This window comes from Ranitomeya variabilis, chromosome 1 (assembly GCF_051348905.1).
Source record: "Ranitomeya variabilis isolate aRanVar5 chromosome 1, aRanVar5.hap1, whole genome shotgun sequence".
Classification (NCBI taxonomy): domain Eukaryota; kingdom Metazoa; phylum Chordata; class Amphibia; order Anura; family Dendrobatidae; genus Ranitomeya; species Ranitomeya variabilis.
Genome location: NC_135232.1, coordinates 141,460,757 through 141,476,290, shown reverse-complemented (window position 1 = coordinate 141,476,290; position 15,534 = coordinate 141,460,757). Strand labels below are relative to the sequence as shown.

The 15,534-nt window shown below is 41.8% G+C and overlaps 1 protein-coding gene across 4 annotated transcripts in view; it reads left to right on the top strand.

Annotated features, from left to right (window-relative positions):
• Positions 1 to 15,534, top strand: part of SKIC3 (SKI3 subunit of superkiller complex) — a 168,664-nt gene that overhangs the window by 37,737 nt on the left and 115,393 nt on the right. For all 4 annotated transcript variants that reach the window (XM_077289343.1, XM_077289333.1, XM_077289352.1 and 1 more), the window contains one exon: positions 11,463 to 11,603. In XM_077289343.1, the coding sequence (XP_077145458.1) occupies positions 11,463 to 11,603 (141 nt within the window). The remainder of the gene's footprint in view (positions 1 to 11,462; positions 11,604 to 15,534) is intronic.

Here is a 15,534-nt window from a genome sequence, read left to right as displayed (position 1 = left end):
TGCAACATGGTCATGGGGCACAGATGGGTTGCCGTGACTGCCTGGGGTTTGTTGAAGACCCCCCTTTCCTGTCATTATGGTACTCCTGCGAAAAGCAGCTTGCAGTTAAAATTAATGGAGTCACTAAAAAGTATAACTTGTCCTGCAAAGACCAACATTCATATGGCTTTTTATGGAAAAATAAAAAAAAGTTATGGCTTAGGAAAGAAGAGCGGAAAAACCAAAGTGCAGAAACGAAAATTCAGCATTTCGGGAAGAGCATTCATTTTATATCTTGATACACTGGACTTCTGCTGCAATATCAGATATATTAACATTTTTTTTAATTGGAGGGGGGTAGTAAAGGGGTGGAATTTCAATTTTTTATTACATTTTAGGTTAAGCAGTGACCAGTACCTGCTTTGCGGATGGGTCTTTTCCTGCTTTTAGGTCCTTCTAGGCTGTTAGTTGTTTCTCTTTCTGTGAAAGCTAGATTCTTGGGACTTGGGAAAGCTTTCCCAGGATCAGATGGGTTAAATCCCTGCATGTGTTGCGGCTGTTGAGCAGTCGTGAGACATGCAGCAGCAGGGACTCAAACATATTTTTCGAGCATGCCGAAGACAATCTATTAGCACCCGAGTATGCTCCGATAACACCTTATCTGAACACATTTGTTCATCACCAATAAGAAGGAAATTATACACCCGGACCTCCTGTCAGCAGTTTGCCCTGTGCCTCACGTTCCAGGAATTTCTGTCCCTTCACCTCCCGAGAAACTTATAGACACACCTGATTCAGAACATGAAGATCAGGATTCTGATGGAGTCTTTCACACTAGTCTCATTCACAGATTTTTCCACAGCTCGAATTAAATGAATTAGTCATTTACTTTTTTCCTTCCTACACATTCTGCAAAACTTTTAGGCTGTAGACTAAAGGAAATGAACCTGCTAGCTCCTGGTACTTGTTTTTTATGGTACAGAAGCAGAGAAAAGGAATCCTTCCATACTTTTCTCAAGACGGTGCTCTAGTGTATTGCAGTGATGTTCCTGGGCTGATGGAAAAATTTTACACTGAGAACAAAGTGAGCGAGTGAAGACTGTATTGATTCATTCAAAAAAAGGTTTGAAACCTGTGCTACTGCACAATGGCAGCAAGTATGTTTCAGTGCCTGTAGGGCATTCTGTGCACTTGAAGGAAAGCTATGACAATTTAGACTTTATTCTCAAGAAACATAACAGCGAGGATCAAGGGTGGTCAATATGTGGTGATCTGAAAGATCTCTCTTTGTTCCTTGGGCAGCAAGCAAGATGTACAAAGTACCCCTATTTTTTGTATGACTCGGACAGCCGGAAAGGATCCATCACTGGAGCCAAAAAAAGTTGGCCATCAAGAACATCTTTGCAACCTGGACTCAATAAAGTTGTGGAAAGTTCAGTTGATCCCACTAAAATTCTCTTGCCACCACCCCACATTAAGTTTGAACTAACAAAGCAGTTTTTCAAAGCTCTTCCAAAAGAAGGAGAGACTTTAAAGTACCTGTGTACCAAGCTTCAGGGACTGCCTGAAGCAAAACTGAAGGAAGGCATTTTTGTGGGTTCAGAAACTCATGAAGGATGACGTATTCAAAACAAAAATGAAAGCGAATGATAAAAGGGCTTGGGATTCTTTGAAAGAAGTTGTGAAGGAATTTCTAGTTAACAGCAAAGATCCAAAATTTAAGTCCATCGTGGAGAACATGCTGAAATATTTCAAAGCCTTGGGTTGTCTGATGAATTTGAAGTTACATTCTTTACATTTTCATTTGGACTAATTTCCAGAAAAACTTGGTGCCGTTAACGAAGAGCAAGGAGAAAACTTTCATCAGGATATCAAGGAGATGGAATGACGATACCAATGTAGATGAAACGTGAACATGCTAGGGGACTACTGCTGGATGCTCTACATACAATCCGCAGGCCTTCTATTAGAGAAAAGGTACCAACAGAAGCTTTGATGAGAAACTGTGCAAGAATTAATTTTCCATAAAGTTGCAGACTGAATGTTCAATATATTTTCATATATAATATTGTGTTGCATCTTTGGCTAGAATAAAGATTTTTTTTCATCTTGCTCGTATGTAATTTCACGAGCATTTTGTGCAAAATCCATATGTGATGGTTAAAAATAAGTGTTTTTTTTTTTTAAATCCGGGCATAAGAATCAGTCATTGGATTTGAAACATTTTTCATAAATCCAAATTTTGCATACCTGTGTTATTGGCGAAAGCGTTGCTTCGATGACTTCAGCCAGTGACCGGATCTCACTGCTGGGTGAATTAGCTTTGATGCTATGACCTGCTGACACCCCACATCGGTAATTACTGTGATAAGAGCACTGTATCTGGCAATGCTCCTATCTGATCACAGTAAGTAGTGGTGATAGAGGGAAATTTTAGCTTAAAGGTACCGTCACATTAAGCGACGCTGCAGCGATATCGACAACGATGACGATTGCTGCAGCGTGGCTGTGTGGTCGCTGGAGAGCTGTCACACAGACCAACGATGCCGAAGTCCCCGGGTAACCAGGGTAAACATCGGGTTACTAAGCCCAGGGCCGCGCTTAGTAACCCGATGTTTATCCCTGGTTACCAGTGTAAATGTAAAAAAAAACAAACACTACATACTTACATTGCCGTGTCTGTCGCGTCCCCTGCCTTCAGCTTCCCTGCACTGTGTAAGCGCCGGCAGTAGAAGGGCACAGCGGTGACATCACCGCTGTGCTTTGCTTTACGGCCGGCACTAACACATTCAGTGCAGGAAGCTCTGAGCAGCAGCGCGGACGCCAGGGGACGTGACAGACATCAGAGGGTGAGTATGTAGTGTTTTTTTTTACTTTTACAATGGTAACCAGGGTAAATATCGGGTTACTAAGCACGGCCCTGGTTAACATTGTAAAACATTGCTGGCATCGTTGCTTTTGCTGTCAAACACGACGATACACGCCGATCTGACGACCAAATAAAGATCTGGACTTTCAGCAACGACCAGCGATATCACAGCAGGATCCTGATCGCTGCTGCGTGTCAAACACAACGATATCGCTATCCAGGACGCTGCAACGTCACGGATCGCTATCGTTATCGTTGGAAAGTCGTTTAGTGTGAAGTTACCTTAACACTGGGCTACACTACAATGGTTCCTCCCACAGCTGTTCAATAGACATGCCAGGAAATGTGTACAGTTCATAGCTGATGCAGCCACAGTATAACAGACAGGGTCGGACTCTGACCGAAGTCTCCTGTGTCTGCTGTATTTGGTTTGTGTCAGTGTCTTTGTCTGACAGAGGGCGGAGATGGTTTATTACCATTTCTGCCTTCCGAATTGCTGTATGCACAGTGCTGAGTCCAGAAAAATATGATGTGCACACTGTAAAGTTCAGGAAGGGAGGTGCCGGCTGAGCATCCAAAGTCAAGTATACAAGATACAAACAGCCGCACTCAAGTCTTTGCGTTTACTTAGAAGTTTAGTTGCTTTATTCACGTGTACAGACACCACCAAATAATTTTCAAAGAAAAAAAGGGATGATTGCGGACAACAGGGTTAACGTTTCGACCAGGCACGGTCGCTGCTGAGTGACAGCTATATATACAGAATTGGAAGCCTAACTAGCAATCCTTCCTGCTCCAGTCCTAGTGATCATGTGAACACTGGGTGCTAGAGAGACCCCAAGCTGCTGAGTCTTTACAGGCACGAATTAGTTCAGCAGTGGCCTCCAGAGGCTGAATTTTCCTTGTAACTGGAGCTAATATGCCAGTTCCAGTCACAGAGGAAATCTGCAATCATATAAATGTATTTATCGGCTGAAATATCCAGAAAAGTCTGTGAAATAAATGAAAAATGCATAAATCTATACAATGCAATAAAAAATAAATTAGTAAAACAAAGTGTAAAAAGAACACAAAGACTGTTCAAGCTGCTGTTTATAGACAATCATCCAAACCCCCACATCCTCAAAACACATTATATATATACATATATATATATATATATATATATATATATATATATATATACATACACAAATTTTTAAAAGGGGAACACCATTTTAAATATATTTTAGTGGTCTTTTGTGGTCGAAAATTAAAAAATGTGAACATCAGAAACATATTTACTTTTTTTCTTTTCATTTTCCCCATGTTGTTGACAACAAGATAAGTAAATAGAAAAAGGACTCGAAAATCAGGCCAGACGTATCATGAAAAATAGAGGCACAGATTATGTGAATAACTGAACAGGAAAATAATTTAGTTAACTCAAAAATGCATAGATTTGCCTGTTCATGAACAAGGGAACCACTGCTACAGCTGGTACATCTTTTTGTCATTTTTACGGTACACAACATGTTATTTCTGGATAATTAGGAGATCCATTTGTCTAATTCTGTGCATCCCCTTGTGCATATTTACAGATTCCCAAATTTATGAAGAATACAAATAGTGTACTGTATTTACCAATGCAGACGTATCAAGAGTGAAGACAGCTCCTCTTTATGTTATTTAGGTATTAGATTTTGGAGGGTTTTAAAATCTACATCACAGTATTTGTCAGCTTTTTAGGCGCTCTGTTGAAGGGTTTCTCCCATCTCACACCATTATAGTATATCTACTGCTGGGAATGACATAAGTCCCCAGGACAGCGGGCCATCACAAGCAAGTCGTCAGAATTGGGGAGGAGGGTTAGTGAGATCAGCTCTCCCCTTTCATTTGTATGGGAGTTCTGAAATTTTTAAAGGATTAAAATTAATTTGAAGAATTAAGATTTTGGTGCGGATGACCCAAAGGTGTGCAGGAAAAACAGAATAAGAAATACTGAGTTATTCTCTGCTGCGGATCGTGTTGCATCTCAGCCTCCTGTAGTGGTTTTTGGTATCTTCTGACCTCTTCTGCTAATCTGAGGCTGTAGCAAGCAGTCACATGAGCTGCAATATCATCACAGGAGAGGCTCTGACACTGAAATGGAAACCCTGCTAGGGTCTAAAAGATCGGCTGCGAATGTCAGTATTTAGGCGCTGCTGAAATCCACAGAGAAATCTGCAGCAAAAGTTTCCCATGTGGTTGTACCCTTGAATGGATTTTCCAAGATTACAAAAATATGGCTATGTTTTTCCAAAACCAGCTCCACCTTTGTGTACAGGTTGTTTCTAGAATTGCAGCTTAGCTCCTTAGAAGTGAATGGTGTGGAACTACACAACCCGTAGTCCGCGGTGGCACCGAACGCAGCCATGTTTTTCTGTTCCTGGACAATTCCTTTCATGTTAGATCTGGTTGCAGAGCGGGATCTTCCTTGTAGCATTCTTACATGAGTACAGCCACATCATTCAGCAGGACGTATGTTTTCTGATATGGAAATAGCACATATGCAGTTCTTGTGGTTTTATACTATAATATCCATAGAACGCAGGTGCATTATATTTTCCACTTCCCAAGAATGACATGTACAAGGCGTACTGCTGTAGAGCCAGTAGTAATTACAGTGAATTCAGAGGCAGGTAATTATACCTCCACTCCACTGCTGATTGCCCACTATTTATATTTCATTATAGGGACTCAAAGATCCAGATACACAGCCATTCACAAAAGTGCCTTGTGCTTCCTGGAGCAGGATTCAGACAATCAGCCCAACTCCTTTTATTACGAGATCTAAAATCACAATAAGCAGCATTTTTATTAGTGAAAAGAATGAAGAGCATGGGAGCAAATGTCTCTAACCAGTAACACAAAGCATATTCTCTTCATCAGATTATCGTTCTTCTACTCAAAACAATTAGTACAATAAGTACTGAGTATAATGGATTTCTAGTCTGTACCATTGGGAGACACACAAGATGAGGTTGGGTATAGATTCCACCATGACTGGGACGCTGGGCAAAACAGAGTTAACTGACTCACTAAACCATTTTAGCTTACGGTCCATGCAAGGCAGACTTCCCTAGATTTGAACATCTTGCCTGCTCTTATTATTTTTTTATTTCCTTAGTATATGCTTATAAGTTGTTTTTTTTTTTTGCAGGAGTTAAAAAAAAACAAAACATAATTTTTCAAGCAGAAACTGCTTCAAGAAACTTTCCTTTTTTGGAGAGTTTTTTCTTTTCTGGAAGTATTTTTTGTGATCCTGTTTTGGAAGAATTTTCTTTTCCTGATGAGTTTTTTTTTGTAGCCTTCTGATTGGAAAGTGCCTAGATTGGAGATGTTGCCTTCAGGATCTACTTCAGAGAACTGGCATGCACTCTCCCAAGAGTTTTTGAAAACCTCTTCAGGAAAAAAAAAAGCTCTAAAAACTCCTCATATGAACAGTTAGGGAACATTTCTACGATCCGGAATCCCAGCGCTTTGGACGTAGCGGATACCCCACTCCACCCATAGAGCTGCTGGCTTTTGTACGCTCGGTGATTCAGCATGTGTTCATTGAACCATGTAGTCATACTAAGTGGGCTGTGTTATATGCTACCTGGCTGAACTATATACTAAGTGGGCTGTGTTATATGCTATGTGGCTCTGCTATATACTACGTGACTGTGCTATATACTACGTGGGCTGTGGTATATGCTATGTGGCTGTGTTATATACTACGTGGCTGTGTTATATACTACGTGGCTGTGCTATATACAACCCTCGTAGTATATAGCACAGCCACGTAGTATAACACAGTCCACATAGTATATAGCACAGCCCGCGTAGTATATAACACAGCCATGTAGTATATAACACAGCCGCTATGGGGCCCCTGTGAGGCATGGGGCCCGCCTGCCGCCAGCAGCCATATAACAGCCACGTAGTATATAGCACAGCCCACATAGCATATAGCACAGCCACGTAGTATATACCACAGCCATGTAGTATATAACACAGCCGCTATGGGGCACCTGTTCGGCACGGGGGCCCGCCTGCTGCCAGCGGCCATATAACATAGCCACGTAGTGTATAACACAGCCACATAGTATATAACACAGCCCACATAGTATATAACACAGCCACGTAGTATATAGCACAGCCCACGTAGTATATAGCACAGCCCACGTAGTATATAGCACAGCCACGTAGTATATAGCACTGCCATGTAGTATATAACAGCCATGTAGCATATATGCCACGTGGCCATGTTGTATAACACAGCCCACGTAGTATATAGCACAGCCACGTAGTATATAGCACAGCCACGTATATACTACCACAGCCCACGTAGCTTATAGCACAGCCCACGTAGCATATAGCACAGCCATGTAGTGTATAGCACAGCCCGCATCTCCCCCCCCCCCTCACCGAGAATGGCCCCACAGTCCAGTACTCACTGTTATAGTAAAAAAAACACGCTCCTCACCTCTCCTCGTGCCCGCGCTGCTCCCTGCTCCTGTCTCAGCGGCTGCACTGCCTGGCACACAGTGAGTGCGCAATGACGTCATGATGGGAGAGTGAGACGCCGGTATAGTTCAATGTGGCAGGGAGTCAGCACTGGCGGCAGGCAGGCCCCCCTGCCTCACAGGGGCCCCATAGCGGCTGCATGATGTGCCGCTAGCTGAGGGCCCCTGGGGGAGCGGGGGCCCTAGGCAGCTGCCTGCCCCTAACGCCGGCCCTGCCTGCAGGGGCCCCCCAGAGCCTCAGTGTACCGTACCGTGAATGGGCCCCCTGTCTCGCCAGGGCCCCGGCACTTGCCCGGGTGCTCTGGGTGTTGACGCCGGCCCTGACTTAAACGACAGAATATAACTCCAAGTAAATCAAACTTCTGTGAAATCGAACTGTCTACTTAGGAAGCAACACGGTTTGACAATCAATTTCACTTGCTGTTGTACAAATGGAATAGACAACAGATGGAAATTATTAGCAATTATCAAGACACACTCAATAAAGGAGTGGTTCTGCAGGTGGGGACCACAGACCACATCTCAGTACCAATGCTTTCTGGCTGATGTTTTGGTCACTTTTGAATGTTCGTTGTGCTTTCACACTCGTGGTAGCATGAGACGGACTCTACAACCCACACAAGTGACTCAGGTAGTGCAGCTCATCCAGGATGGCACATCAATGCCAGCTATGGCAAGAAGGTTTGCTGTGTCTGTCAGCGTAGTGTCCAGAGGCGCTACCAGGAGACAGGCCAGTACAGACGTGGAGGGGGCCGTAGGAGGGCAACAACCCTGCAGCAGGACCGCTACCTCACCCTTTGTTCAAGGAGGAACAGGAGGAGCACTGCCAGAGCCCTGCAAAATGACCTCCAGCAGGCCACAAATGTGCATGTGTCTGCACAAATGGTTAGAAATCGACGCCATGAGGATGGTCTGAGTGCCCGATGTCCACAGATGGGGGTTGTGCTCACAGCCCAACACCGTGCAGGATGATTGGCATTTGCCACAGAACACCAGGATTCGCCACTGGCGCCCTGTGCTCTTCACAGATGAAAACAGGTTCACACTGAGCACTTGTGATAGAGGCTGGAGACGCTGTGGAGAGCGATCTGCTGCCTAAAAACATCCTTCAGCATGATCGGTTTGGCAGTGGGTCAGTAATGGTGTGGGGTGGCATTTCTTTGGAGGGCCGCACAGCCCTCCATGTGCTCGCCAGAGGTAGTGTGACGGCCATTTTAAGACCATATGCTTGTGCTGATGGCCCTGGGTTCCTCCTAATGCAGGACAATGCCTGACCTTGTGGCAGGAGTGTGTCAGCAGTTATTGCAAGATGAAGGCATTGAAGCTATGGACTGGCCCGCCCGTTCCCCAGACCTGAATCCGATTGAACACGTCTGGGACATCATGTCTCGCACCATCCACCAACAGCACATTGCACCACAGACTGTCCAGGAGTTGGCAGATGCTTTAGTCCAGGTCTGGGAGGAGATCCCACAGGAAACCATCCGCCGCCTCATCAGGAGCATGCCCAGGCGTTGTAGGGAGGTCATACAGACACGTGGAGGCCACACACACTACTGAGCATCATTTCCTTGTCTTGAGGCATTTCCACTGAAGTTGGATCAGTCTGTAACTTCATTTTCCACTTTGGATTTGAGCATTATTCCAACTCCAGACCTCCGTGGGATATTAGTTGCTATTTTCGTTGATAATTTTTAGGTTTTATTTTTCTCAACACATTCCACTATGTAATGATAAAGATTTAGGCTATGTGCACACGTTGCTGTTTTTTCACGTTTTTTTCGCTATAAAAACGCATAAAAAAACTCATACATTATGCATCCCATCATTTAGGATGCATTCCGCAATTTTTGGGCATATGATGCGTTTTTTTCCGCAAAAAAAACGCATCGCATCATGTTCATTAATTTTGCAGATTTTTCGTGTTTTTCCCGCTATTTAATGCATTGGGAAGCTTCAGAAAAAACGCGCAAAAAACGCGTCAAAAACGCAAAAAAACGCATGCGGATTTCTTGCAGAGGTGCCCATACTTATGCACCTGTCAAATTTTGTTTGAATGCAGATTGCACATTTTCTGCTAGTACAATAAACCTCATTTCAAGGCAGAAACATTACTGCGTCCAACAGTTATTAGATATATGAAACTGAAATAGCTGTTGCAAAAAAAGCAATTTTTATAAAACAGTAAGCTTAAGATTAATAGGGGTGCCCAAACTTTTTCATATAAGTGTGTGTGTATATATATATATATATATATATATATATATATATATATATATATATACACTCATGGAGCAGTAGATACAGAGAACATTTTATTTAAGTGATATCAGTAATTTTATCTAATGGTATATTGTCTCCTGCTGTCCATGATATGAAACATGTGCCATCCTACAGTAGTTATAATCCCTTAAAAGCACTCAATTAAGAATGCATCGTCCCGTTTTTACTGCTCCATTACCTTGTTGTTTTTAATAAGGAATCACAATAATCTAAGAGGTTTACTTATGTCATCTATAGCTTGTTAACCTGTCACATTTCCGGTTAGCCAGCCTAAATATAAAACTGTTCTGAGAATTCTCATTAACCTCTACTTTTTATTCTGTAAGTCTGGGGGCTGGGGTGGGGGTTTGCACAGACAATGGAAACCACAGCCATAGTTTTTTTTTTTTTTTTTTTATAGATATGGTTGATATCTTGTTGTTTATGAGCCATTAGTGCCAGTGACTTTATTCTGCTAGCTTTTTCAAGTACAGTAATGCTTTTTTTTTATTTTATAAATTTACACATTGTCTGCATTCAAAAATAAATGCTGTTTTATTTTAGGAAAAAAAAACAAAAGAACCTCTCCACGTCCGATTCCAATAGTTCAGTGTTGCCTCCTCTTGGCAGTGTTGCTTGTGCCGTGCCCCCTTACCCTGTCTGTTTTATTATTTTAATGCACCCTGTCTGTTTTATTATTTTAATGATTAAAGAATAAAGAAGGGGTTTTTTTTATAACGAGTACTGGAATACGTTTTTTTTTTTTTCAACTTGAATAGGTTTTCATTTTAGTTATTTTATTTCCTTAACAACAGAAGTGGCATGGCCACTTATTTTTTACAAAGTGACTTTTAATTTTCATTGCTTCAATTAGTTGTATTTTGGGAAGTAGAGCAAAAAAGAACCAATTTTGAAAATAGTTTTTTACTTTTTATGCATGGTGTTCACAGTGCTGCAATACCAATGATGCATTTTGTTTTGGGTACATGTTGTAGCTATGGAAAGCATGGACAGAACACGCACATGTAGATCAGGCCTAAAACAGTGTTTAGGTGAATTTAGATCACTTTAAGGGTGTGCTGCAGTTTTCAGGTTTAAAACGCTTCTGGTAATTCTCCTTTTCACTGACGTTTTGTAAACCTGAAGTGTCTTTTTGGGATGTTTCTCGAGCACTTTTTCAATGTTTTTTTTTACCTCTGGCATTTTTCTTAAACCTTATTGGTGTTTTTTCTTTTACTGGATGTTTTATTTTTTAACTCCATTCAACAAAAAGGAAACCACTTGCAATTTATCAAGTAAAAATACTATCTCTATAAACGACTTTCTGTTCATATATTCAGGCTTTTGAGAGTCTAAAATCACTTCAGGTTTCCAAAGATGCCAAGTAGCTAAAAGAAGTGAGCTGACCTTTCTTCAGGGGTCTTCTACTCTGAAGATGCTCTATATTTTATCATAGAAGTCAATGGGAAAGCTGAAAAGAGATCTAAGCATCTTTTTGAGTGTTTTGTCAGTAGCTGTAAATCATTCAGCTGCCGCGATGAAAACTAAATCTCCGAACAGTCATAAATACTCGGAGGTCACCCGAGCGTGCTCAGGAAAACCCGAGCAACGAGTACACTCGCTCATCACTAGTCACCACCCATCTTGAAAAGTTTTCCCCCTCCCATATACTAATGTGCCACAAACAGGAAGTTGATATCACCAACCATTCCCATTTTATTTAGGTGTATCCATATACATGGCCCACCCTGTACATTGACCTCAATAAATGAAATGGCATTATTAATAACTAACGATGATTTATTTCTGTTGCTGTATTGCAGGGGATGTCAGTGAAGAAGCAGTCGCGTGTTACAATAAGCTAGTTGAAATGGAGCCATGCAATGGTCCTGGTCTCATTGGAATAGGAGTTAAAGCTCTACATGATAAAAAGTATGACATGGCAGCTGAAATCCTTTCCCGAGGTAGTGTAGCATTTCTATTTTAAGTGTGTCACATAATGTACAGTGAATTTTATAACTTGTATCTACTAAAAAAGCTACAACACATCCTGAAAATAAGCAAAATCCATATGGTTATGATGATGGAAAAATAGGAAAGTTTTGACTCGGAATGCAGCAACCCTAACCTTTCTTTTGGGCTATAAAAAAATGTTTTTATTGTGCAAAAATGTAAAAAAAATATACAAAGGTTCTTTTGGGCTATTTGTGTTAAACTGTAGCATAAAAATTACCTCTTATTTATATCCCATGGTATGCAGTGGATAAAAAGAAAACACAGACAATTGCAATTTTTTTTAAATTCCCATTCATAGAATAGGAAAATTTTCAAATTACTTGTACCATAGAATGATACCACTAAATTATATAACTGCAAAAAACAGACCTTACACAACTATTGTAAAAAAAAAAAAAAGAAATGAAAAAATAAAAAAAAATGGCTTCTGGATTGCGATAATGTAAGACCTTGAAGGGGTTGTCCATTGATAACTTGCTGACAACTGGTATCTGCACTGATAAGCCAGATCAGAGAATTTTTATCTTCGACGGGGTACTTTGAACCACATTACAAAATAGCGTAAGAGGTCAGATACCCGACTACCTCCTCTCCATTTATTCTCTATGGGCCAGCTGAAAGAGCCAAGTGCAGCGCTCAGCAGCCCCATAGGAAATGAATGGAGTGGTGGTATCTACTGTTGCTCACTTCTATTGGGGATAAAAGTTCTCCCTTTTGCAGATCAGTGTGGGTCAGACCTACACTATCCTGTGGATAGGAGATCAATTGTTTTCACTGAAAAACCCCTTTATGTTCCAAAATAGGGCAGTATTACTAAAAAAGTAATTTGGAAATTTGTTTTAGATCTTGTAGTCCGACAGTAATAGATATAGTGGGTGAAATAAGTATTGAAAACGTAGGTAACAAAATATCAAATTCACACAGGCAATGAAATCAAACCATGTCCATAAATTAAGTTATGTGTAATAATGAGAAATGAGACAGGGAAAAAGTATTGAAAGTGTGAAGAAAGAGAGGTGCAAAAGGCCATGGAAAGTCTAAGCTAATCCAGCTAAACTCTTTCAGTAGTTAGAAAACAATCCTGCCACTTAGTGAAAAATAATATCAGCTGGTTCAACTGATGGCCTATAAAATAGTGTCTCATTGCCAAGGTGCCACACAAGAAACATCTCTTCTTGGGTAAAACCATTGAGCTGTCTCAAGACTTTTGCAACCTTATTGTTGCAAAATATACTGATGGCACTGGTTACAGAAGAATTACTACTGAAGGTTCCAGTGAGCACTGTTGTGACCATACTCCGAAAGTGGAAAGATCAACATCTCGCCATAAACTGGTCAGGACCAGGGGCTCCCCACAAGATTTCAGACACATGAGTGAAAATAATTATCTAGTGAACATAAACTCCCAATAAAACTAAATTTTAATTAAATATTTAAAAGAATCACCTACCCAGTGTAGACAAAAACAGGTAAATACCATGTATAAATGACCACCAAATTTGCCTACAACTCCCTGCAATAGACCTAACTGATAGCCTACCTACCTGTGGAGGTTGGCACCCTAAAGAGCGATTTGGCGCCCCCACTCACCGTGGTCTATCCCTATCTTCCCTATCACAGCCCTTGCAACACTCTACTGGCATCAGTTGATGTGGAAGCGCTCTACAGCAATATCCCACATAGCTGTGGTATGGAGGCCATTACCCATTATTTGAAAACAAGATCAGTTGAGTGCTATGGGCACAATTTGTTCATTGAGAAACTCTTGCTCTTCACCCTTACCCACAATTATTTCATCTTTAATGGGCGGTACTTCCACCAGCTCAGGGGGACTGCGATGGGGAGCCCTTGTGCCCCCCACTTATGCAAATATCTTCCTGGGCTGGTGGGAGGAGACCCATATTTTTGGCGAGGTGGAAGGATGGTGGACCCCCTTTATCAGCCTCTGGGTCAGATATATTGACGACATTTTGGTCTTTTGGTCTGGCCCAGAGGAAGATTTCTGCCGTTTTGTGGAGGATGTAAATAAAAACAACATCGGACTCAGTTTCACCTCAGAGCACCATAACCGAAGCATTAATTTCCTTGATCTTACAATCTCTAAGGAGATGGATGGTAGGATTAATACGTGCACGTATCGAAAACCTACCTCGACTAATAGCCTTTTGAGATGGACTAGTCACCACCCTGTCCCTCTCAAAAAGGGAATACCTAAGGGACAGTTCCTCCGTATCAGGAGGAACTGTTCTGATTTTGGGACTTTTAGGAGACAGTCCAAAGATCTTTATCAGAGGTTTAGGTCGAGGGGGTATCCGTGCAGTATTTTGGATAGACCTATGAGGGAGGCTGTTGTGAATTCTGCTCTTGGGCTCCCTCCGGTGGTTAAGTGGTAGTGCTGCTGTCTCTGAATCGCAGCATTTATCAGGTGTGTTCACTTCTTGCAAATTCTGACTGGGCTATTTAGTCTTGCTTCACCCTTTAGTCAGTGCCAGTTGTCCATTGTTCCTGGAGGATTCACATCTCTGCCTGGTCTCTCCTGCTTTGCAGTTCATTTCAACAAAGATAAGTTCTGGCCTTGATTTTTGCTGTCCACATGCTGTGGCCTTCTTGTTCAAGTTCTTTTCCATGTTTTTGTCTTGTCCAGCTTGGTCTGTATAAGGATTTGTTTAACCAAGCTGGTATCTCTGGAGATGCAGATATACCCTCCATATCTTTAGTTAGCTGTGGAGATTTTGTATTTTCTGTGGTGGATATTTTCTAGTGTTTTAATACTGACCGCATAGTACTCTGTCCTATCCTTTCTATTTAGCTAGAAGTGGCCTCCTTTGCTAAATTCTGATTTCAGTCTGTGTATGTTTTTTCCCTCTCCTCTCACAGTCAATATTTGTGGGGGGCTGTCTATCCTTTGGGGATTTTCTCTGAGGCAAGATAGTTTTCCCTTTTCTATCTCTAGCGGTAATTAGTCCTCCGGCTGTGTCGAGATGTCTAGGGAGCGCTAGGTACATTCCACGGCTACTTCTAGTTGCGGTGTTAAGTTCAGGGTCTGCGGTCAGTACAGGTACCACCTTCTCCAGAGTACGTCTCATGCTGCTCTTAGGCCACCAGATCATAACAGGAGGTCTATGAGGCTGATAGACAACTGCTTTTGGGGACAAATGTAATACGGAAGACTGTGGATGAACAATTGGTTAGGTTAATTGGGACCTTTGATGCTCAGTCCGATAGGGTTTATCAGGTCATCAAAAAGCATTGGGGGATCCTTACAGCTGACCCTGGTCTGAGCAGGTTCGTGTCATCCAAACCCAGTATAACATACAGGAGGGGTCGTTCTATTGGGGACCGGTTGGTGCATAGTTTGTATCAGAGACCGACTCAGCCAGGGACCTGGCTTGATAGAAAACCCCTGGGTTTCTTCCGTTGTGGGAACTGTTCAAGATGTGCTGTGATGATGCAGAGTAAAACCTTTTGCAGTGCGGTAAATGGAAAAACCTTCTCAATCAGGGACTTTGGTAATTGTAGATCAACAGGTTTGGTACGTAAGGCCACATGTACCTGCCCTATGGACTACGTTGGAAAAACAAAGAGGGAATTGAGAACAAGGGTTGGGGAACATGTGGGTGACATAAAAAACCAAAGAGACAGCCCTGTTGCCCGACATATGAATGAGGTCCATGGTGGCCGTATTAGTGACATCACATTTATGATGATTGAGATGGTCAGACCTAATACTAGAGGAGGGGATTTTGATAAAAAAAATCCTGAGACGTGAGGCAGAGTGGATGTTTAGACTACAATCGCTCTCTCCGAAAGGATTGAATGCCTGCTTTATTTGAGGATTAATTATTATTATTTTTCATTTTATTTTCTATTCTGGGTACG